Below are 23,648 nucleotides of genomic sequence, written 5' to 3' on the forward strand. Positions count from 1 at the left end.
GCAGGCGGAGAAGATCTACCCTACCAAACTCACGACATCACTCTTGACAGTGACTGTGAGGCTGCAGAATGCAGGCACTGATGCTGACAGACCATCAGGTGACACGCTGAACTACAAAGCCAACTCAACATAAGCCGCTACTTCTCTCGCGCAGCTTACACGCCAGGCTTGGGGGCAGGCCACCCTGCCCGGCACCATGCAAGCCAAGGCCTTTGCCTGCCACTAGCAGAATGAAAGCTAGTGTAAAGGTGCTGCCATGTAGCAAAGACCTCAGCACATGCCTGCTTCATATGCCATGCCAAGGAGCCACAGGGCCACAGGGCCACCAGGTCACATGGACAGGGCTCTACCCAAGGGGGACCTCAGCAGTACCCAGGCTTGAGGGTGAATGTTCACAGAAGCCTCTTGCCAGGTGACACTGCAGGGCACTCACCACGGAAGCTCAAAAGACAGGCAGGAAACAGTGGGCTGTTGATAGGCTGGGGGCCAGGGCCCTGATCTCACCTAGAACCCTGAAGGGGAAACAGGACCTCTCTGAGCCTGAGGTTCATCTGGAGAAAGATTAAGCACACGGCTAAAACCCAGCTACAGGCCCACCGGTGACAGAAGAGAGAGCAGTACATCACTGAGCTCCCGCCAAGGATCCACAGGCTCCAGTCCACATTAGGGACAACAACATGGCACAGTGCCCTCAGACATCTGTGCCTGGAGCCAGGCTGACACATACAGCAGGGAGGGCCATGGCTGACCAAGCTCCAGAGCAGAGAAAGGCCAGCCTCAACCCACAGCTGCCACCCTAAATAGTAACAAGACAAGGGAACACAGTTCCGGAGAACAGTATCATCCCACACTACCCACAGAGCTGTCCCTCAACTTGGCACTTCCCACAGCTGTTACCCCATGTTGCTGATGCAGCACAGACTCCACCTGAGTCCAGGCCCACATTCCTATGTCTCCTCCCCTCATTCTTGCAGGGCTCAGAGATGCTGGCCCCACTCCACAGCAGTGGACCTGATGTCCTGCACGCCAGCCTCCCTGGGGTAGGCATCCTGTACATCCTCGTATATGATGGGCACGTGCTCTCGGGTTCTGTGACAAAGCAATACACAGAGGGCACATACTACCTCCGGGGGGTGGGGGGGACAGACCACTAGGTGTCATCCTGCTGACCCTCTGGCTCACACGGTTCCCCTCCACTAACACTGTCCAACTAAACTCCTTCCCTTTTCTTGCCTAGAAGGCAAATTTGTCCTAACCAGTCACAAGCTCATCAGGACAAAGGGCATGGCCCTGAGGACCAGGAAAAGTTTGACAGGCAAGGCCAGGATGAAGGCAGTCCTCCTGATTTCTAGAAGGCAATACGCTGGGCCTGCCCTCTCCACTCCAAGGGAAATTCTGGCTTATAACCCTGATGGTTTGGGTGCAGACCCTCTTCCTACAAACATTCACCCCCATATATATAGACACATATACATACACACATATATGTACAATACACACACACACACATACACACCGTGGACTCGCACACATCCAGGGAGTTACAGCTCTAAAATGGTGCAATCTTGGGGGAGGGGTACCCACCACTGGTCCAGGATGGAGGGCAGGCCTGAAAGTCCTAACCCTGCCACACCCTGAAACAGACTGACAGGATCTGCAAAATGGCCTTGTCTGATAAGAAGTGCAGTAGGCCATCACAGGGCACCTCCCTCCTTCCCTCTTGCCCACAGTTCTGTAGTTCCTGCTGGCAGCACACGCTGCGAGGACTCTTCCTCTGCCATCTTTCAGACCATAAGGAAGAAGGCAGTGTCCTTCTAAGGGCAGAGCTGATGTCAAGCCCTTTCATTATTAAGATTGAAGAGCCAAAGAGAGGGACACCAAGGGACGCTTGGCCTGTGGGTAAAAGCTCCTCCCAGCTCTGCAACCCTGGGGCCGACCCGCCCGAAGGTGGGGTCGGCTCCACTGCGCGTGCGCCAAGTTACGCGGCCAGCGAACGCAGCCAAGAAAGGACTGCCCTCGGCTGGCAGGACCCCAGTGGTTTAAGGACTTTCACAAATGAATAAAAAAAAAAAAAAACCTAAATGGCCCAAATCTAGAGGCCAAGATGGGCATCACTAGGAGAGTGATAGGCTTGTAGGCTACCCATGTTCCTTCAGTGCCAATCTCTAGAAAATGCCAGCTCCCGGATCAGCCGACCCGAGGCCCCGGCGAGACCCGCAGGCTCATCGTTAAGGGAACACCTAGGTCCCGCCGGGGTGTCCACGGGAAGGAGCCTCACGGGACTACAGGCCAGGAAGACAGGCCCAGCTCGGTCACACACCGGGTCGTAGCACCACAGGCCCCTTTGTCACCTGCGCCGGTCGCGAGCGGGTAAGGGGAAAAAAAATAGGGACGCGCACACGCACGCGCACTCATGTGCAGCGGTTCACGCATGCGCACCGCCCGCAGGCCGCAAGGTCCCCCCCCTCCCCCGCGCGCCGAACGCGCACGCGCACTCGCACACAAAAGCCAGCGCCGCGCGCGCCCGGCCGCCCCGCCCCCGCACCCCTCCGCACCCCCTCCCGCCCGCAGCCGGAAATGCGCGCGCGCGCGGCCTTACCCAGCGGCAGGCCCTTGTTGAGCAAGTGCGAGCTGCCCATTGAAAGGCGCGGGTGGCCGCGGGCCCCGATGAGTCCGGCGCTCTCCGCCGCCGCGAGCCCTGCGCCTGGGGCGGCTTCGGCGCAGTCTGCTGCTCCGCCCGGCCGCCTGCGCCCGGCCGCCGCCGTGCCGAGCCGCCACCGCGCCGCCAGCCGCGCTCCGACCGACGAGCGGGCGGGGACACGCGGCGCGCGCGCGCGGGCGTGGCCTCGGTTGGTCTGCTGTTTGCCGGCAAGGAGGCGCGCTGGACGTACGCGGGCGGCTCAGGGGCCGCGCTGCCCGCCGGCCGGGCGCTGGGCCCCCACCACCCGCGCCCCTCCCAGGCTGGAATCCCTTTCTGGACACGCCCCCAGCTGTACCCGCCCTGTCCCTCCCCTCCCCTCCCTGCGCGTACCCCGGACTGCGCCTCTGCCACTCCTTGACGCGGTGACCCGGGCTGGAGCCCGCGTGGTGGAGCGCCCATCCGCGTGGGGCGCTACCAGGCTGGTCGCCGCGGCCTCGAGCGGACAGCGAGAGGGGCGCACCCGGCCTGAGTACGGCTGGAGCTGGACAGCGCCCCAGCCGGGAAGGTGATCTGTGCGCAGGGCCAGACGCCCGCCGCGCACCCACAGTGGGAGACAAGCTGTTGCTGGGACTGTCAGGCAGGCATGGCGAGTGATACAGCTTAGCTGTTTAAAAAAAAAAAAAAATCACGAAAGCAGCACTAACTAGAGGGTGCTGAAACCCATCTTGTTACCTACGTGTTTTGAAAATCCAATCTTTGAGAAAGGTAGGCGGATGCAGTGACGGGATGACGAGGGACTGTTCACAGAACAAATGATTTGAAAATACCTTCCAATTTGATCCATTAACAGACATGGATGGAGAAAAGAATCTAACAAGTGGCGTATCAAACCTGCTACGCTACTTCCTAAAGAGACTAAGGGCTAGGGGGAAGGCCAGCCGACACACACATCTCCCCTTGGCCCCCACCCCAATCCGGGACTGCCTCTCCCGTTCTGCTCCTGTTTTCTCATGCCGTTGGTAACTTCCTCCAGATAATCCAAATGGCTCCTCCCAGTTCTTCCATCCTAGCATGGCAACTCCAAGGCACCTGACACCTCCCATTTCTTCTGAGCCTACCCAATCCTCATTTTTCTTGCACAGTACGACCAGAACCACTACACCACTCCATCCCTGTGAGGGATTCTATCAGGGCTTGTTTAAAAATTAAAGCCTTCCATTGCGCTAGAGGAAACCCAGGTTACTTGTCACCATCACACTGATTTGGACCCTTCCTCCCACTCCAGAGACAGTCCCTGAAAGCAAGGGTCTGTTCCTGAGTATGCGAGGAGGAAAGCCGCAGGGTAGAGACATGGACACGGCCAGGTGGCTCTGAACACACCCCTGTGACCCGCAGGCACCTGCGCCACCTGCTTCTGAGAGAGGATCTGGTGTCTGTTGGGCCAGCTCACCCGGCACTCCGCTCTGCTCAGCGCTGTTGAAGGCCTGGTGCTCTGAGTGCCAGTAAGAGAGTATGATGCTCACCCGTGCCCTGCCTGTCTCCACCACAGGCCACAGGTTGGACTTAACCTGGTAAACGGACCCATCCTGCCTGCCTCAGCTGTCCACCCTCTGGCAAAGCTGTACTCTTCCTGGGAGGGCAAGACCAGGGAAACCCTACCCCCCAGCTCTTCCCTTATCAGAAAGTGCTAGGTTCTCACCCAAGGAAAGGACCTGGTAATGCAGCTCCTCCTTCACCTTAACCAAACCACATCTGCCTTCCGAAGCTAGTGGATACCCTGTACCCAACCAAAGAGACCTACGGACAGACAGGACCTCCCCAAGATGCTGCTCTGTGTATTGGCCCCTCTTGGAAGCAATTTGAGACTCTAACACTAAAGGTTTTCTACTCTGCCTTTCTCAATTGTTGAGATGATTGCATGATTTATACAGAGTAGCCGGGCACAGTGGTGCAGGCCTGTAATCCCAGCACTCAGGGAGGGAGAGGCAGGCAGATCTCTGTGAGTTCCAGGCCAGCCTGGTCTACAAAGTGAGTCCAGGACAGCCAGGGCTACACAGACCCTGTCTCGAAAAACAAAACAAGATTGGATAATGTGTAGAAACTGGATGGACCATTAAGCATACCCACTATAAGACATATTCTAGGTGCATTCCAAGGCTCTAGTGAGGTCTCCAATGTAATGCTCATTTGCTTTTCTGGTCCCCAAGATATAGACATCCATATATCTGCTGAGCCCCTGGGAAGCATCTGGAAAGTTTAAGAGTGATGTACCAGGCAGTGAGGCCTGGTAGTTGGAAACATGTGGAGAAGTAGGGAGCAGTTCTGCAGAGACTTGAGTGTTGATGCTTTAAAAACAAAACAAAACTATTTTAAGGCCAGGCGTGGTAGCACACGCCTTTAATTCCAACACTCAGGAGGCAGAGGCAGGTAGATCACTGTGAGTTCGAGGCCAGCCTGGTCTACAGAGTGAGTTAAGGACAGCCAAGGCTACACAGAGAGACCCTGTCTCGAAAAACCAACCAAACAAAAAAGCCCTATTTTATTTGGAGTATTGGAGCCTCTACCTCCCTTCCACCAACACCTTTACCCTGGGTAAGAGAGAAAGAAGATTAGGGAGAGAGTGGGCACAGACCCCTTTACTTCTCCCTGATGGTTAGGGTCAATTGGGTTATTTTGAGGCAGTGCCAATCTCCATCGACAGCAACCGCAGCAAGCAGTCTCCGCCAAGCTTTTGCATTGAAATATTTCTCTCCGCCATACCATCCATCCCTGGTCTCCCCAAACTACTACCCTCCGTGCACCACCGCTGCACACTACACTTTCTCTCTTCACACTCTCGTATTTATCTCCCTCAGAGTCCTAGACCATGCCCTTCTCCATCACACACACACACACACACACACACACACACACACACACACACACACGCTAGGCAGGCTGTTACCAGCTGGCAAACACCACACCCCGCAGGAGGCAACTGTCAACTATGGACACACTAAAGCCCAAACTAAAATCTCACACTTGTGATTAAAACAAAAACATTTACATAACATAACTGAGTTTACAAAGCAACCAGAACTTCCATTACACTTGGGAAAAGAACACCCCAGGAAAGCCAGTAGAAAATCCAAAGCCCAGATATTATGATGGAAACAGAAGCCTGTGGCTGAAGGCCAGGAAGAGCTGGGTTTGCAGGTTCAGGGGCTTTTGGGGAGGGATGTCATGGTTGTTGGGATACAAATGGCAGAGGCCCCACTGGGCTCGTCAGCTTCATGGGGATGGGTGATTCAAAAGTGACTTCTGGAGAGAGGGGTTAGAACTGGGAGCAGCAGGCAGAGCCTAAAATCTGGTCACTAAGCCGAAAGGGTGATGGGGACGGGGTCCTTGTTGCTCCATCCTCTCCATTGGGAATCAGGCTGGGATACACCAAGGCGAGGGAAAACAAACAAAATTGAGAGAAGGAAATCCAGGCCTATCCTTTGGACTTTGAATGACAGCTTACAGAAGGCCACATGTGCAACAAACTTCACACAGGGTTGAGCCCAGTAAAGGCTCCTAAGGAAGCAGGCAATCTCAGCCCAGAAATATTTTCTTTTTCATATCTGTTTTATTTTTAAATGTAGCTGGAACCAAACCCCTCTCCCAACTTCTAGGGGGAGGAAACATCTTAAAATTAAACAAATGTGGTTGTTTAAATGAAGATGGTCCCCATAGGCTCATCTATTTGAATGTTTGGCGCCCAGCTGACAGAACTGTTTGGGAAGGATTAGGAGGTGTGGCCTCGTTGGAGGAGGAGTGTCACTGGGAGTGGACTTTAAGGTATCAAAAGCCCATGCTATTCCCAGTTACCTCTGTCTGCCTCCTGCTTGTGCGTCAGATGTAAGTTCTCAGGGACCCCTTCAGCACCATGCCTGCCTATCTATGGCCACGCTTCCTGCGTGATGATCATAGACCCTAACCCCCTGGAATTGTGAGCCCTTTAATTAAATGTTTTCTTCTATATGTTGTCTTGGTCGTGGTGTCGCTCCATGGCAAGAGAAAGTCAAGAATGAAAGTGAGCCACAGATCAGCAGCTGCTCAGTTTTACGTTCTGCAGCCTCCCTCCACAGGCTTGTCGTGCTGTGCCACGACTCTGCCTTTGTATTGGTTACTCTTCATGTCACCATGACAGAAAACCTGAAAGAAACAGCTGGAAAGGGTGAGGGGTTGTTTAGTCTGTCATGGCAGGGAAGATGCCAGTGAGAGTGGGTCAGCTCACAGTGGTGGGAGCCCGGGGCAGAGCTCCTCACATCTTAGCAGACAGCAAGCAGAGAACAGGTACCGCCTCCAACGCCGTGCTCCCCACCCCATTCCCATGCAGGTGCGCACAGAGCCCACTCCTGCTAACTAGTCCACAAATCCCAAAGGTTTCACCATCTCCCAAAACACTGCCACTGTCTGGGAAACAAGTATCCAAACATATGGGAGACATTTTAAACTGACACCTGCATCCCCTCTGCTGCCAGTGGTGCCTTATTCCTGCTGCTGGCCTCTCTGGCTGGGGTTATGGCCACCCACAGAACTCTCCTCTGCTATTCAGTGCTGTTGCAGGGTGGTTTTTTTTTTTTTTTTTTTTTTTCTGCTGACCCCAACATCCTGGAATAACAACTCATAATACTCAAAATATTTGTACAAATACCTAGGCCATATAGCTAGGCTTTTCTCTGACCAGCTTACACCTTAAAATAACCCATTACACTAATCTACAGTTTGCCACATGGCTGGTTACCTCTGCTTAGGTACCACGCGTCCATCCTCTTCACATCTTTCCAAGTGAATCTCCCACTCATGGCCCTATCCCAGAATGCCTTCTGCCTGCTGGATGTCCCACCTTATATTTCCTACCTCCACTATATGTCATTTGTTTGTTTGTTTGTTTTGACAGGAAATGCATCCACATAATATACCAGATAGTCTTTGCATACAATGCAGTGACCAGAGTCAGGGCATTTACTCTCATGAACAATGAACAACTTTCTGTGCATATGGCCCTGTGTTTCTCAAGGCTCCTTGGTACATTACCTGCTGAATTTTCTTCTTTGGCAGTTTCCATTCCTGAGGCAGCAACCAGGATCCTCCCAGAGCTCCAGAGCTACCAGCGTCAGCCTGGGAGAGAGAAATAAATGCTACCAGAAGAGAGGTTTGATGTAGCCAGAAACTACAAGGCTGGGCCTCTGTAAAGATGCACACAGCTGAATTTCAGCAAGCATGGTGGCCTGTCGCTCCACTAGAGGGCTCCAGTAGGAATATAATAGACATCTCTAGTGGATCCAGACCATGGCCCTGCAAAATCTTAGCTTCACAACACATGTGCACTATAGGTGCCACAAGCATCTTTGGATCCTGGAGCTGAGGCCTCACTTACCCAGAGTCTCAGCGCTTTGTGAAAAGCCATGCATCGTTAATGCCACAGCTAGGGTGTCTCCAGGCCTCAGGATTTCCCACATCTACAGCTATAGCTTGTCAACATACCATCAAAAAAAAATAAAAAAAATAAAACGTTGCTGCAAAATAGTCACAACACAACATGGTTAATCTTGATTGGCAGCTTGATTAGATTAAGACCAAGGAGATTAGTTCTGCACACCTAGGTTTTGTCTGTGAAAACATCTCCAGGAGGACTAAGGAGGAGGACTTACCCTGAATGTGGGCAGAGCCATTATGGGCTGGAGCCCCAGTGGAGAGAAGAAAAGGAGCCAGTTGGTATGGTTTACTGAGAGGGCCTCTCCCCTGTGCCCTCCTTACCATGGTGCACTGAGACCTCCAAAACCATGAACAAAATAACCTATTAGCTTGGTCATGTCAGACAGTCAGTCACAGTGATATGAACACTCACACAAGATGAGTGAGGCAGAGAGTCTATTTTTTTTTTTTTTTTTTTTTTTTTTTTTGAGACAGGGTTTCTCTGACTGTCCCTGGCTGTCCTGGAACTCTCTTTGTAGACAAGGCTGGCCTCGAACTCACAGAGATCTCCCTGTCTCTGCCTCTCAAGTAATGGGATTAAAGGCATGCGCCACCACGTCAGGCAAGATTCTAATTTTTGTAACAAAATTATTTTATAAAATAACAATATGAAAGCATGTCGTCTATTTTCCCCAAAGTCTTGAAAAGTGGAGTTTTCTGTGGGGTCCTCAATGATGCACTGTGGTCAGAGGGAGGGCAGGGCTTTCTGCCACGGCAGCCTCAGCACAGCCTCTAGATATTTGTTTCTTTCTCCCTGCTCTGTGGTCACTGTGATGTCAGTGTGTATGAGTGAGTGTCCATCTACTCTCCCAGAACAAATAAGTCATTCACGTAAACAGCATTGTTACTAGGCAGGACACACTTCAGCATATTAAATTTTAGCCAGGCATGGTGGCACACAACTTTAATCCCAGCACACAGGAGGCAGAGGCAGGCAGATATCTGAGTTCAAGGCCAGCCTGGTTTACAGAGCAAGTTCCAGGACAGCCAGGGCTACACAGAGAAACCTGTCTCAAAAAACAAAAACAAAAAAACCTAACTAAATAAATTTTATGGGTGAGGGTGGAAGGGATGACTGGTAGGTCTGTGCCTCACACAGCAGGCTCCCATTAGCAGTGCTCTAGCTTTTATGGTACCAGACATTGCTCTAGGATCAGATCATTTGTGCCCTTCTGGGCGAAGGAACAGCTTCCTTGAATGAACACAGAAATCTGAGTTGTCTTTTGGTCACAGCTGGTAATGTTGACAAGACACAGTGTAAAAGTAAAGAGGATGAGAAGAAATTGTCAGCCCCCTCCTTGTTCAACAAGACTCACGTTATGAGGCCAGACAAATGCCAAGCGTCTCTGGAATGTTCCATCTCCAGATGTCTTGAGGACAAATATTTCTGCTGTTTAAAATATCGCAAGTTCTTGATGTTTTAGTTTCTGGAGGCCCTGGCAAGCTCATGTAAATGAGGTTTTGTGTCTGCATCTCTAAGCTGCCTTGGGTTGAAGCTGCCTTGTATAGATCACTTTGAATGACAGTGGCATCTTGGCAAGTCTTCCTGTCCGTGTTTACCGGGTGCCTTCCCATTTATTTATTCTTTGTTTGCTTTAACCGTCCTTTATAGCGTTTGGCATACACACTTCCCATCTCTTTGGTTAGGTTCACTCTTAGGTGTGGAACTCTTTCAGAAGTTGCTATGTGTGGAATTTGCTTCCTTTCTAATCTGAATGTGTTTTCTTGTTCTTTCCTTTTCTCCTCTATACTCTCAATAGGGCTAAAATGTCGACTAGCAATGGTGAGAGCGTACCAGGGACTCTGAGGCGAAGATGACATATAGCAGAGGTTGCTGTCTGTCTCTCTTCAGAGGGCTGTGTCTTTTTTTTTTTTTTTTTTTCCGAGATAGGGTTTCTCTGTGTAGCCTTGGCTGTCCTGCACTCACTTTGTAGACCAGGCTGCCCTTGAACTCACAGCGATCCGCCTGCCTCTGCTGGGATTAAAGGCATGCGCCACCGTGCCTAGTGGGTTGTGTCACTTAATCACACACATTTAGCAAGCTCTTTAGCCTTTAAGGTAAGCACTGCAGTTACCCTTTTATTTTTTATTTTTTATTTAATTTTAATTTATGTGCATTGGTGTGAGGGTGTCAGATCTTGGAGTTACAGACAGTTGTGAGCTGCCATGTGGGTGCTGGGAATTGAACCCTGGTCCTTTGGAAGAGCGAGCAATGCTCTTAACTGCTGAGCCATCTCTCCAGCCCCAGTTACCTTTTTTAACTGATGAGGAAACCAAGTCACAGACAGCTAGGCAGCCTTCCAGCTCCATGCACAGGGATTAGCAGAGCGAGGACCCAACAGCAAGCCAACCTCACAACCCAGCGTGACAGGATGTAGCCTACATTGGGTGGGTGGAGTGGCCCAGGCACTCTTTGCTGTCCCCTGCAGTTCCTAGAAAAACATACAGCTTTGTTGGTTCCTATTCTGCCTCCTGCTCCGTGTGTGTGTGTGTGTGTGTGTGTGTGTGTGTGTGTGTGTGTGTGTTAGAACAAGGATTTTGAAATCTCACAGGCTCAAACTCTCTCCCTATCTCTTTCTCTCCAGAGGTGGCAGTGTGTTAAGAGACCTTCTGGTAGACCCAAACACTGAGTGCTGCTGTCCTGTGCTCACAGTCCTGTGACACTCCAACCCTGTGCCAAAGTGTTTCTCGTGGCTCCAGTGTGCTTCGTGGAATTCTGTCAAGGCCCAGCCTCTGACTGTGGCTGCACTGAGCTTTCTGTCAGAGAGATTATTTTTTTCACTTCCTCTTCTGTTTTCCAGTTGGCATTCCACCGCCCAGCGTGTTCCCTAGAGGGAGACTAACATCCCTGTTTTGAAATGGAGTCGGTGAACGCTCCCGAGGGTAGACAGGGTTACAGCTCGACCTGCTGAGCCTCATCCAGCTCTCCCACCAGTCAGTCACAGCCTCTGTTCCTACCACGTCTGCATGTCCGAGGTAAAGATGACCTCCTCTAAAATGAGTATTAACAAGTACTCTGTTGAACTGAAGATAATTTTGGAGCAATACTGATTATCTGAGAAACAGCTTTCCAAATCACGGAAAGGAATCACATAGCACAGCTTGCCATCTGCTGCCAACTATGAACTAACTAACTGCCGTACACAAACTCCCTGGATGCATGAGAGCTTTCCTAAGGTGTTGGTTGGGGAAGACAACTTTTTGTTTTGTTCTATTTATTTATTTATTTATTTTTATTTTTTTGAGACAGGATTTCTCTGTATTAGCCTTGGCTGTCCGAGACTCACTTTGTAGACCAGGCTGGTCTTGAACTCACATCGACCCGCCTGCCTCTGTCTCCCGAGTGCTGGGATTAAAGGCGTGCTACAACTTGTTTTTTAATGGGGGTGTTGAAATGATAATGGGAAGCACCGGTTCTCAGGCCAGGCTAGTCCGCCATGCAGTGCTCAGTCAGAACATGAGGCCCACACCAGGGCTTTGGGGAACAGTGTTATCAGAATGATGGCACTGGGCTTGTCCTATACTTGCTCCTTGACAGACCCCCTGCCAAGTGGCTGTACAGGCAAGGTGGGGTGCAGTGTTCTAGCACACCTTAGCATGCACTACCTCTCCCACTTCTCACCTCTGCGCCCTCTGATCTTTTTCTTTCCTTTTTTTTTTTTTTTTTTTTTTTTTTTTTTCTTTTTCTTTTTTAAGACATGGTTTATCTGTGAAGCTCTGGCTGTTCTGGAACTCACTTTGTAGACCAGGCTGGCCTCGAACTCAATGGAGATCTGCCTGCCTCTGCCTTCTGAGTGCTGGGATTAGAGGTGTGCGCTACCACCTCCCGGCTGTATTTATTTATTCTTTTAAGTATTTTTGTTTATGTTTATTTTTTGTACATGGATGTTTTGCCTGAACGTGTGAGGTGTCAAATCCCATGGAACAGGGGTTACAGTTGTGAGCTATCATGTGGGTGCTGGGAACTGAACCTGGCTCCTCTTGGAAAAGTAGCCAGTGCTCTTAACTACTGAGTAATCTCTTCAGCCTTATTTATTTATTTATTTATTATTAATTTTTGGTTGTTCAAGACAGAGTTTCTATATGTAGCCACAGCTGCCCTGGAATTAACTCCTATAGACCAGGGTAGCCCATAATTTAGAGTTCTACCTGCCTCTGCCTCCTGACTGCTGGGATTAAAGGCGTGCATCACAACACCCAGCACTATGGTAGCCCTGGCTGGTCTCGAACTCACTCTTGCCATGTAGACCAGGCTGGTCTTGAAATCACAGAGAGCTGCCTGCCTCTGTTTCTAAGCGTTGGGATTAAAAGCATGTGCCACCGTGCCCAGCTATTTATTTTGTGTGTGAGTGCATGCGTGTGTGTGTGTGTGTGTGTGTGTGTGTGTGTGTGTGTGTGTGTGTGTGTATTTGTATGTACCGTATGCATACAAGTGTCTGCAGAGGCCAGAAGAGGGCATCGGATCCCCTGGAGCTAGAGTTACAAACAGTGAGTGCTAGGAACTCAACCCAGTTCCTCTACAAGAGCAGGAGGCACTCTCAACTGCTGAGCGCTCTCTCTAGTCCCTCCATTCCTTCCTGTTCTTGAGATTCTCACATGCATGAAGGGAACACACATGCCCAAGCTTTGTCCACAGCCTCAGAGGTACCTGGCTTACAGCTGCCTCTGGAGCCTATGCATGCTTGCACTCTCTGTGAGGCCTAGTATCAGGAAGGCAGCCCTCCCAGGCTCTAGCCATAGGGAACTCCACAGCTGCAGGAGCGTGTCCACTCAGCCTATGGACTCTATGACATGTCAGTCCATGGACTCTGGACAAGGCCTGCATCCTAGTGCCCAGGGAACTCTAGGGCAAGTGCAAATAGTGTCACGGGATCTGAACTCTCTCATAGCAAAAATAGAATTCATCTGATGTGGGTTTTATATATTAAAACACTGAGCACTAAGTGCTGGTATGCTTAACCCTTCACAGAAGTAGTTCCAAGAAGAGGCTTGCATTCATTTTCTCTGCTTCACTATACTAATAAAGGAATTTATAATTGTTGTTAGTGCCCTGCTGTGTGACTTGATCCTCCTACCTCAGCCTCTGGAGTGCACCATGAAACGTAGTTCAGATTCTTCTAATTCAGATTATGTCTATAACTCAAGTGAACAAAATAAACAGAAAAGCTAAGTGCATTGATGGCTTGGCATAAAAAATGACTAAACTTCAGGGAGCAATGTTATGAGATGTTGGGATTTTAGAATGAGTAATGACCCTTGGAGACCAGAGGGACACTCAGTTTCAGAGTATAACAAATCTATTCTTATTATAGTGAAAAATTCATTCACATCAAAATCTGAGGGTTGAGCTGAGTATCATTACTGGTGAGAGCACCATGACTGAGGACAGATGGACATCACATCCCTGAAGCAACTTTGCTCTAGTCTCTCCCTGTTTGCTAAAATCAGCCTTCCAGGACTTCTGCCTCCCCACAGGCTGAGGATGCTGTCAGAACACAGTCTGCCCACTGGACATGGTCCTGCCCACTGGAGCATGGGGGACAGCTGGACAAGCCTCAACAGCACTGCTTGTTTTTATAGCGTTATCAAATGCCTAGCATTATCAAATGCCTAAAGATGCCAAGAAGCCTGGATAAGCCAAATCCCAGAGTCCACAGCCCTCCCTGGCCACTGGGACTGTGGCTTTCATTTCTGCAGGAAAAATGGGGCCAGCACGTTTAAGGCGTGTGCAGTGAGTGAGTGACCTGGGCGAGCCTTCCCAGGCCAATGTGGGGCCTGCATTCTTCCTCTATCCTTCTGGTAGGTCTCACGGAGCATATGGGCCTCATGTGTGTAACTGGGGGCAAGAGTCCATGAAGGAGTCCCTCTCAGATGTGAGTCTTCCTCTGAGTCCATACACGGCTTTCTGAAGTCTGAGGACAGGACAGAGGAAGAGAGTGGTACCCAGAGTCACAGAAAACCAAGCTAGGCAGCAGCCAAGCCTGCAAGTGGGCTGCTAGGCCAGAAGTTATAGAAATCCATGGTCCAAACTGGGCGTGGTGGTGCATGCCTGTAATCCCAGCACTCGGGAGGCAGAGGCAGGTGGATCACTGTGAGTTCGAGGCTAGCCTGGTCTACAAAGTGACTCCAGGACAGCCAATGCTACACAGAGAAACCCTGTCTCGGAAAGAGAGAGAGAGAGAGAGAGAGGGAGGGGGGAAGGGAGAGAAAGAGAGAGAGGGAGGGGGGAAGGGAGAGAGAGAGAGAGAGAGAGAGAGAGAGAGAGAGAGAGAGAGAGAAGAGAAGAGAAGAGAAGAGAAGAGCAGAGCAGAGAAGAGAAAAAGAAAAGAAAAGAATGAAGAAATCCATGGTCCAAGCCAGACAGGGTGTTGCATGCTAGTAATCCCAGCACTTAGGGAGGCAGAGGCAGGCAGATCTCTGTGAATTCAAGGCCAGCCTGGTCTACAAAGTGAGTCCAGGACAGCCAAGGCTACACAGAGAAACCCTGTCTCAAAAAACAAAAACAATGAAATCTGTGGTCCAGCTGTGAAGCCTTGAACTTCAGTCTCACCCACACTCAGCTCCCAGGTTCTGCTGCAGGGAAGCTGTGGTCTCACTCAGAGTATATTTACAGTGACTGAACCTCACTAAAGCCACAGCACAACCTGGGCTCAAGGGCTCAAGGGCTCAACTTGAGATAAATTGGTTCATCCCATCACATGACTGCTCTGATCCGGGAGGAAGCCCTGTCCTTCCTAGATAGATACTATTTCCTTGTGTCCCAACAAGTCTTCATTCACAATGAACACCATGAAGTTAAAAGTTACCACAGGGCCCTAGAGATGGCTCAGAGGTTAAGAACTCTGGCTGTTCTTCCAGAAGACTTAGGTTTGATTCCCAGCACCCACATGGCAGCTAACAGCCCTATAAGTCTAGTTCCTGTGTCTGCGATGTCCTCTCTTGGCCTGCATGTGCACCAAGCATGCAAGTGAAACACCTATTTAAAAAGAAGAAGAAGAAGAAGAAGAAGAAGAAGAAGAAGAAGAAGAAGAAGAAGAAGAAGAAGAAGAAGAAGAAAGAAAGCAAGCAAGCCAGCCCAGTGTGGTGGTGCACACCTTTAGTTCCAGCACTTGGGAGGCAGAGGCAGGTGGATTTCTGGAAGATCAAGGCCAGTCTGGTCTACCCAGTCAGTCCAGGACAGCCAGGCCTACACAGAGAAAACCTGTCTCAGAAAAAAAAAAAAAATGACCAGACACATGAGGAAGATACGTCGACAGTGACTTAGAGAAGTGGCATTGATGCTGTGATCAGAGGGACTTTAGCCACGAGTGTGCATCAGAGAAGGGGCAGAAAAAGGCAGGCAATGTGCATAAACAGCAGGGTATTTCAGCAGGTAGTGAGAGCCGCAAAAGAAGATTCTAAAACTGAAAATCTGGCCTTGGCAACGAACTAACCGGAAGAAGAAATCGGTGACCTGGAGGATAAGAAAATGTTAATTAGGGCCTGCAGGATAGCTCACCTGGCAAAGGCATTTTAGCAAGTCTGACGACCCACCTTGGAGCCACAGGACTCACACGGATGAAGGAGAGAACCTCCTCTGACTTCCATGCGCAGGCTGCGGCATTCATGCACTCACATGCATGCACACACACACACAGTGGACAAAGAAATGTGAAGAAAAAGAGACTATGAATTACCCAAATCCAATGAGGAAATGCGGTTTTTTAAAAGACATGTGACCCATGTACGATGGTATCCTGAGAAGTCAGGAAGACCACGTGTTTGAGGGCATCCTGGGCTACATAGTGAGAGGCTGCCTCCTTGACTGCCATCCCTTGAAAAGGGATGATAAGATGGCTCGGAAGGTGAGCACCCCGCATACCTGATGAACTGAGTTCCATCCATGGGACCTACACAAAGCTGGAAGGGGGAGAACTGACTCTGCAACGCTGTCTTCTGATCTTCATAGGCTAGCGTGGCAGACCCACCAGTACACACAAATTAATATTAATAACAGAAAATTGAATCCTAAAAAGAAAACAATATAAAAAAAACAAAAACAAAAACAAAACAAAACAAAAGACAACTGGCCAGAAAGCTAATATTAATATTATTGGGTTTAGAGGCTTAACAACTCCAGTTCAATCTCAGAGTCTAAGAATCCACGTGGTATAGGAAGAAAAAGACTCCAGTGTTATACTCTGACTGACAAGAGATAGAGAGAGAGATCTGAGATCTATGGGACAAGACCAAGGGGTTTAGTGGGTGCACAACATGACACTCCGGTGGGAAGGGAAAGAACGGAACGGCCCAGGGAGAGAGGAATAGTCAAGGACTTCCTCAAAGCTGTAGAAAAGTTCAACCCACACACCAAAGATTTCACCAAACCCCAAAGGAGATAAACTCAAGGAAAACTACTCCCTGGCAAGTCACTTGACAAAAAGATACAATAGTCATAAAAGCAGCCATAGAAAAGTAAAAGATAGAATCTCGTCATTAAAAATGGAGAGCTTGGGACAGAACAATGGCGAGGTGGGTAGAGGTGCTTCCTGAACAAGCAAGGCAATCTGCATGTCATCCCTAGGACCCAAGAAAGCCAGAAAGGAGGGAGCCAACTCCACAAAACTGTCCTCTGGCCTATACATTTACTCTGTGGCACCCTCAACCATGCATGTGCCCTCCTCCTCCTCCTCCTCCTCATCATCATCATCATCATTATCACCATCTGATACCAGAGAACAGTGGAGTGTTAGGAGATAACTCAATGCCAGCTCAACCTTATATCCAATGCAAATGAAAGTATTGTGAGCACATTGTGCCAGGAACATGACAGGCATGTTCACGCCCATTCCATGATGTCAGAATACATAATAATCAATTCATAAGCCACCTTGTTCTGGTGGCTTGCAATTTATCAAGTACTTCTGGCTGCCCTCGACAGCCGACTGTTAGCAAATACGTTCTTTTATTACGGTCTTAATTATTAATATTAAATCTCAGGTCTTACCCCCACGCCAGTACCCACACACTCACAGTACACAATAGCTACTAAAGGGTTAAAGAATCCAAAAGATTCCCAAAGCCCATACTGAAGACAGAAAGCTGAGACCAGTAGCAGAAACATTGCAGGTAGGTAGGTAGACAAGACACTTGCAGCCGCTGGAGTCAAAACCAAGCTGTAGGGTCTGCTGGAGACATGCACGCACAGGACCATCAAGGTAAGATGTAGGACCTGTCTAAAAAGATAGGAGGATGGGATAGGATGGGATGGGATGGGATGGGATGGGATGAGATGGGATGGGATGGGATGGGATGGGATGGGATGGGATGGGATGGGATGGGATAGGATGGGATGGATTTACAGACAATTGAAATTCAACTGGACCATGTAAAGCCCTGGGGACCAATTGAGTTGAAATCCCGAGTCAGGAATTCTCTGCCTGCTGGTCCCTTCTTCCACACACAGGCTGTCTGGATAACAGGTTAGAGGGGCTGTCACAGTCATTACAATGTTACATGTCCTCTTCCTTATGGGCTCCAGGTGACAGCATTGCGCCTTTCCTTGTTGTAATATACTCCATAAGCTCTTGAGCCTAGCTCATCTGATGTTAATTTAACATTTATTTTATTTATTATGTATCTACATGTGAGTGTGTCTCTGTATAAGTAGTGCATGTGAATGTGCCTCTGAATAAATATGTGCATGTGTGTGCAGATGCCCACAGAAGCCAGAAGCATCAGGTGCCCAGGAGCTGGAGTTACAGCCCACTGTGAGTCACCTAACTTGGATGCTGGCAATGAACTTGGGTCCTCTGCAAGAACAGCAATAACTCTTCACTTCTGGGCCCTCTCTCCAGCCCCTCCGATATGGTTTTGCTACCTCCATGTGCTTGTATTTTTCTGACCTACTTTGATAAGTTTCTAGGTGACAGACTTTGACTTGGGCATTAGCCTGTGCCTCGTGATAGTGTTGGGCGTGAGGCGTCCTCTACATCCAGGAAAAGATGCGAAATCATCCTGCCTCTACATTTGCTCTCAAAGGGGGCCTGAGTGCAGGGGTGGGGGGGGGGTGGGGATAAAATGGAGTCGCCTTGGGCAAGACACAGCCTGAAAGCCGCAGTTCCAGGCAATATGGAGTGCCATAGGGCAGGGCATGGTCTGACCTCCATAGAACAAGACTAAAGGCGGGGGAAAGCTGGGAAAGCTCGTTTCTAGAAGGCCTGTGCTAGGAGGTGCAAGCAGATCTCTGAAGGATGGGGGAATGGAGTAGTGGAAGCAGAACTGGCTAACTATATAAGTGACTGTGCAGCCCTGTATCTGCTTATGATACACATGTTGGGAGGAGAGAGAGGAAGTGAAGAGGGCCTATTTACTGTCTATTTGGAAAGAGATTCTTTCTCTAAGCCAGTGTCTCTCAAACCTTCTAATGCTGTGACCCTTAATACAGCTCCTCACGTTGTGGTGACCCGCAACCACAAAATTATTTTCGTTGTGACTTCATGACTGTAATTTTGCTGCCGTTATGAACCATAATATAAGTATTTCTTGAGATCGAGGTTTGCCAAAGGGGCCATGACTCCCAGGTTAAGAACTGTTGCTCTAAACTGTTGACCAAAAAAACCATCCACGCTCTACTGGGGTTTTAGCACACAAAAGCTATAGCACACAGGAGCCCCAAGGAGGGAGGATGTCAAATAAAATTGCACTGATGGGGTTCTTGTTTTATGGATGCAGCATACAAGCAAACCACTAGGAGCAAATTGTGATGTGTTAAAGGTGCACTCAGTAATTTCTAGAGCCACACCTCAAAATCAGCACTGGACAGGGCCCACTGGACAGTTGTCAAAGGAGACACAAGGGACACTAAAATCCGAACACAAGCACCCAAGCAGGCCTGCATCTCCCTTTATTTGGGTCTTATTTAATCTCTCAATAACGTTTTGTTTCCTGTTTCACAGTCTTGCCTGATTCTTCCGAGGCTCACTTTGGGGTTGGTGGGAGACAGCTGTGAGGCTCCCATGTGGGTGCAGCAGGCCCATTTGAGAGACACAGTGAGGGCAGCAGCCCAACCGCTTCTTACTGCCTGCCACTTTGTGGGTGTCACCTGGTGTCCAGAACCCCTCATCCATTGAAAGAGGTATAGAGAAAGGAGGGGTGGTGGCCTGGCCTGGCCTGGCCCCACTCCTGGGTACAGAGGAGGGCATAGGGACTTATGTTTCCCACCCCCAAGATCCCACCGTGAGCCCACTCATCACAGACCTTCCAGGATACTGGGGTCTGGAACTTAGGCCTCCACACTCTGGAGGCACACGCTCCAATTCATGTGGCTGCTCAGCGGTTGAATGCTCACCTACATCTGTGAGGCCCAGATATTAGGTCTCTAGCCCCACCAAAATGAATAATAAAAGAATCGCCTCACTGATGCAATAAATTGTAGCTCTCTCGTTTATCCTATTTAAGTAGATAAAGTGTGAAATGCTAACACATAGTCACACTGTCAAATCCACCTTCTATTTGGACTGATAACAATTAGGGGCAGCTGTGCTAACTGCCAGTGGCTCTCCCAGCCCCCAGCTTGCTCTCCTGGAGGTCCTGATGTCATGAGAGGGGCCCTAGCTCTCCCTGGGAGGTGGCTTTTTGCTCAGGACTTACTGTCCTGCCTTCCACAGGTGCAGCTAATATAGACTATCATAGGATGCCTATTTCCAGGAGGACAGAAAATGTTTCCGTAAGAAAAAAAAAAAATCCCATTATGACTGTTTGGCCCTGAAACTGCAGCAGCACCAGGACCGCTAACAGCTGCCATTCCAGCACTGTCCTTTGCAGAACAAGACACTTATTTCCACGAAGCCTGGGAGTGGGGAGTTGTGACGCAGCACGAGCGCATGCTCCTAGGCCGCCAATAACTGTGACAAATGGAATTCCTGGCATCTATGGTGATGGATGAAATGACATGCCAAATTAATAAAATAGGAACCGCAAAGCATGCATTTTTATTAAAGAATAATTTTGTGATAACCACGTAATGTGGAAGCCTCCAAGCAAGAGATTAAATTACATGCTGGGGAAAATCTGGCATTTTGTGATAAACTGCAGAATCAGACTTTCTCCGGCGGCTGGAGAGGGAAGTGGACAGTGTCTATAAACATGCTTTACAAAGCAGCTGATGGAACAAAGCAATGGAGCGGCTGCTGGGAGGTGGGTTCTGCCCAGAGTAATGACTTGTCTAACACAGTCTTCTGCAAGAAATCATTCCCACTAACACCTCTGCTCTTGATATTAAAGCTACATCATTTTTATTATTACCCCTATCAAGCAGAATTACTACACTAGAGATTAAATTCCTATTTTGATTTTCTTAAGTCAAGATTGCAGGGTTGGCCACCTTCTGCATTCTCTGTGGTAATGAAACTATTTTCCTCTAGCTGATCACTGCTGCACCTATGTGGTAGTTATTTGCCTTTTAAACAGAACTGGCTCAGTATGTGCAGTCCTTCCAGCCTTTGTAAAAAGAATTTGAATGCTAGCTCTTCTCTGGGGTACTGTAGACCTGCCCTTACCTGGCGTGGCCCCATCTGCTCCTCCCTGCCCACAGGGGAGGGGAAAGCCAGTGTTTTCACTTTCCCTCTCCTCCCCAACAGGGAAGTTCAGGGCTTGGCTATTGTTTGAGAGACACCTTCTCAGTCCCTGTTTAAACATCTGGGCCAGGGAAGGCAGTTGTGAGGGGATCCGGGGCAGCAGGACCTGAAGATGTCTTGGGAGAGTCTGCCTGCTGGCACAGGAAGCCTCAGCCTCTGGAGCGCAGGCTCTTCCTGGAGGTCTTAGCCTTCTTTGCTGTCTGTGGTCACAGCACTGAGAGGATACAGCCATAGACAGCCCCATCCCCCCACCGCCTGCCTCTCTCACTGCCCCTTGGTGAAGCCTGGATTAAGCAGGGAGCATAAATCTGCTTTCCCTTCACCAAAACTCTGTAGGCTCTGATTTTTTTTTTTCAAACCTACTTTATTTGGGGTTCCTCAAATCTCTTTCTCTCTTCTCCACCCCAATCCTTTCCAACACCCCAACACCAGGTAGGAGAGAAAAAGGATCAGGAGGAAGAAGGGGCACAGTTCTCTTTGGCTACTTCCTGATGTTTAGGGTTGTAGGGTGTTTTGGGGCAACACCAATCTCTGTTGTCAGGATTTTCAGGCAGCAACAGCAAACTCAACAGCAGCCTTCTCTTCTTTCTCTAACCATCTCCTCCAAGTGTTCTTCTGATAACCTTTCTCTCTCTCTCTCTCTCTCTCTCTCTCTCTCTCTCTCTCTCTCTCTGCTTTCATATTTATCCCAACTGGCAAAGACCACGCCCCCGCACGAGGCAGTTTCCAGCTGACAAAGACCATGATCCCTCTCATGAGGCAGTTACCAGCTGTGGACAAACTGAAGCAGCAGGCCCCATATCCCCCACCTGGGATTAAAACAAAAACATGTTTACACATCATAAACCAAAACATCCACAGTAAAACCCCAACACCTCTATCCAGAAAAATGACCTAAAGTGAGGGTAGCATTCCTCCCAAGACCTTCATGAACTTGCACAGGCCATCTCTTCCTGCATAAACCTTAACTGCAACAGGTGTTGTTGATCATTGTTGTTGTTGTTGCTTTAAAGAATGAAATTGTAGTTTCTTAGTCTGATGGTTAATACTACTAATCTCACAGGATCTAGGGTCACCAACTTCTGGGCATGTCTGTGACGCAATAAATTGGGGTAGATTGTGGCCAGAAGACTAACCCTGAATGTAGGTGGCACCACCATACACCATTTACTATACACCGTTCCTTACTGGACTGCCTTCTGTTCATGTCTGATGGACAAGGCTGTAATGAGCCCACCTGTCAGCATTTCTCTACAACTTGTGGTGTCTCTGTAGAATGATCATCAAGGAGCAGGCGTCTCAGAATGTGTCTTAGTTGGAGTTTCTATTGCTGTGATGAAACACTGTGGCCAAAGCAGCACAAGGAGGAAAGAGCTTCTTTGGTTTCCACTTCCATATCACTGTTAATCATCAAAGGAAGTCAGGACAGGAACTCAAACAAGGCAGGAACCTGGAGGCAGGAGCTGATGCAGAGGCCATGGGGAAGTGCTGCTTACTTGTTGGGGGTTGATCTGGTGCTATATATTCCAATGACAAATACTGCCCCTGAGATCTTGTTTCAGTCCAGAGTAAATTCTCACATCCACCAAGTGACATAGTGTAAACCTTGCTCCCCAATTTAAAGTTGACTGGTTAATAAAAAACAGCTAGAAGCCTGTAACTGGGCAGAAGAGAAATAAATGGAGCTTTAGGTTCCCTGGCTTTGGGTCTCAGATGGAGACCATGAGGTGGGAGAGAGGAGCAGGAGAGGAAGTCAGGGAGAAGGAAGTCACCATGGGACAGTATGGACGATGAGCACGTGGCCACAAAGGCTGGCCTGATGGAACAGAAGCAGCCCCGGCAGGAACAATTATGACAAGTAACTTGGGGCGTGTAGCTGGGAAACAGCAAAATAGCTCAGAGGGTTGATACCTGCCAAGTTGTTGTGCTTTAAAGCTTATTATAAATCTAAAAGGTTTCTGTGTCTTTTATTCAGGAACTACATCGTCTCAAGTGGTGTGGAAAACCCAAACAGTTAATTAGAAGCAAAGAGGGGGCACAGCAACCCCCCCAAATTATTTTTACTACTTGTAGTAGAAGTTTAGGAGTCATTAAGAACTCAGTTATGTTATGTAAAACATGGTTTTGTTTTAATCCCAGGTGTGGGGTACAGGGCTGATTCAGATTGTCCACAGCAGCAGACTTTTTTGCCTCTTGCAGGCTCTAAGAGGGGCTCTTTGCCAGCAGCAGATAGTTTAATTCTAAGGACTCTGGTATACATGCCAGAGGCCGGGGGAATATTGGGGTTGGTGGGGGGGGTGTCCTTAGGTTCTGAGAAAGAAGGCTGCTGCTCCTGGCTGCTGTTGATGTAGTTTGACAAGAAATCAGAGAGGTCCTGCAATGAAGACTGGACTTGCCCCAAGGAACCCGACGACCCTAGCCAGCAGGAAGCAGCTAAAGAGAATCACTTCCCTTCTCCCCACTAACCTTCTTCCTCTCCTACCTGGTGTTGGGGTATTGGAAGGGATTGGGGTGGAGAGAAGAGAGGTTGAGGCTAAGAAACTCCAAATAATAGTAGAGTTTAAAAACAGTACCTACACTTACTGCCTTTTTCTCCCTGGTTTATTCACCTGTTTTCTTAAAAGAACTCATGACCACCAGGCCAGAGGTGGCCCCACTCACTATGGATTGGGTATTAGTTCACAGGCTAATCCTAAAAGCTTGCTTCTAGGTTGCCTAGCACACCTGATGTCATCACTGCCTCTGCCAGGGGTGGGATAAGACTGGCCAGCCATCTCAAGAGCTCTCTCGGGAGGCAGAGGCAGGCGGATCGCTTTGAGTTCGAGGCAGCCTGGTCTACAAAGCAAGTCCAGGATGGCCAAGGCTACACAGAGAGACCCTTGTCTCGA

At 49.3% G+C, this 23,648-nt stretch overlaps 1 protein-coding gene across 7 annotated transcripts in view; it reads right to left on the reverse strand.

Moving 5' to 3' along the window:
• Positions 1 to 23,648, reverse strand: part of Ctbp1 (C-terminal binding protein 1) — a 55,641-nt gene that overhangs the window by 21,913 nt on the left and 10,080 nt on the right. For 2 of the 7 annotated variants that reach the window (XM_051165239.1, XM_051165237.1), the window contains exon 1: positions 2,600 to 2,753. The exons of 2 other annotated variants lie outside the window; for them this stretch is intronic. In XM_051165239.1, coding sequence (XP_051021196.1) covers positions 2,600 to 2,639 — 40 coding nt within the window. In that variant the 5' untranslated portion in view covers positions 2,640 to 2,753. Of the gene's footprint in view, positions 1 to 433; positions 513 to 2,599; positions 2,757 to 23,648 lie in introns of those variants that run through there. 3 more of the 7 variants (XM_051165244.1, XM_051165243.1, XM_051165240.1) reach the window with 3 other exon arrangements.

Source organism: Acomys russatus, chromosome 22 (genome assembly GCF_903995435.1).
Source record: "Acomys russatus chromosome 22, mAcoRus1.1, whole genome shotgun sequence".
Taxonomy (NCBI): Eukaryota; Metazoa; Chordata; class Mammalia; order Rodentia; family Muridae; genus Acomys; species Acomys russatus.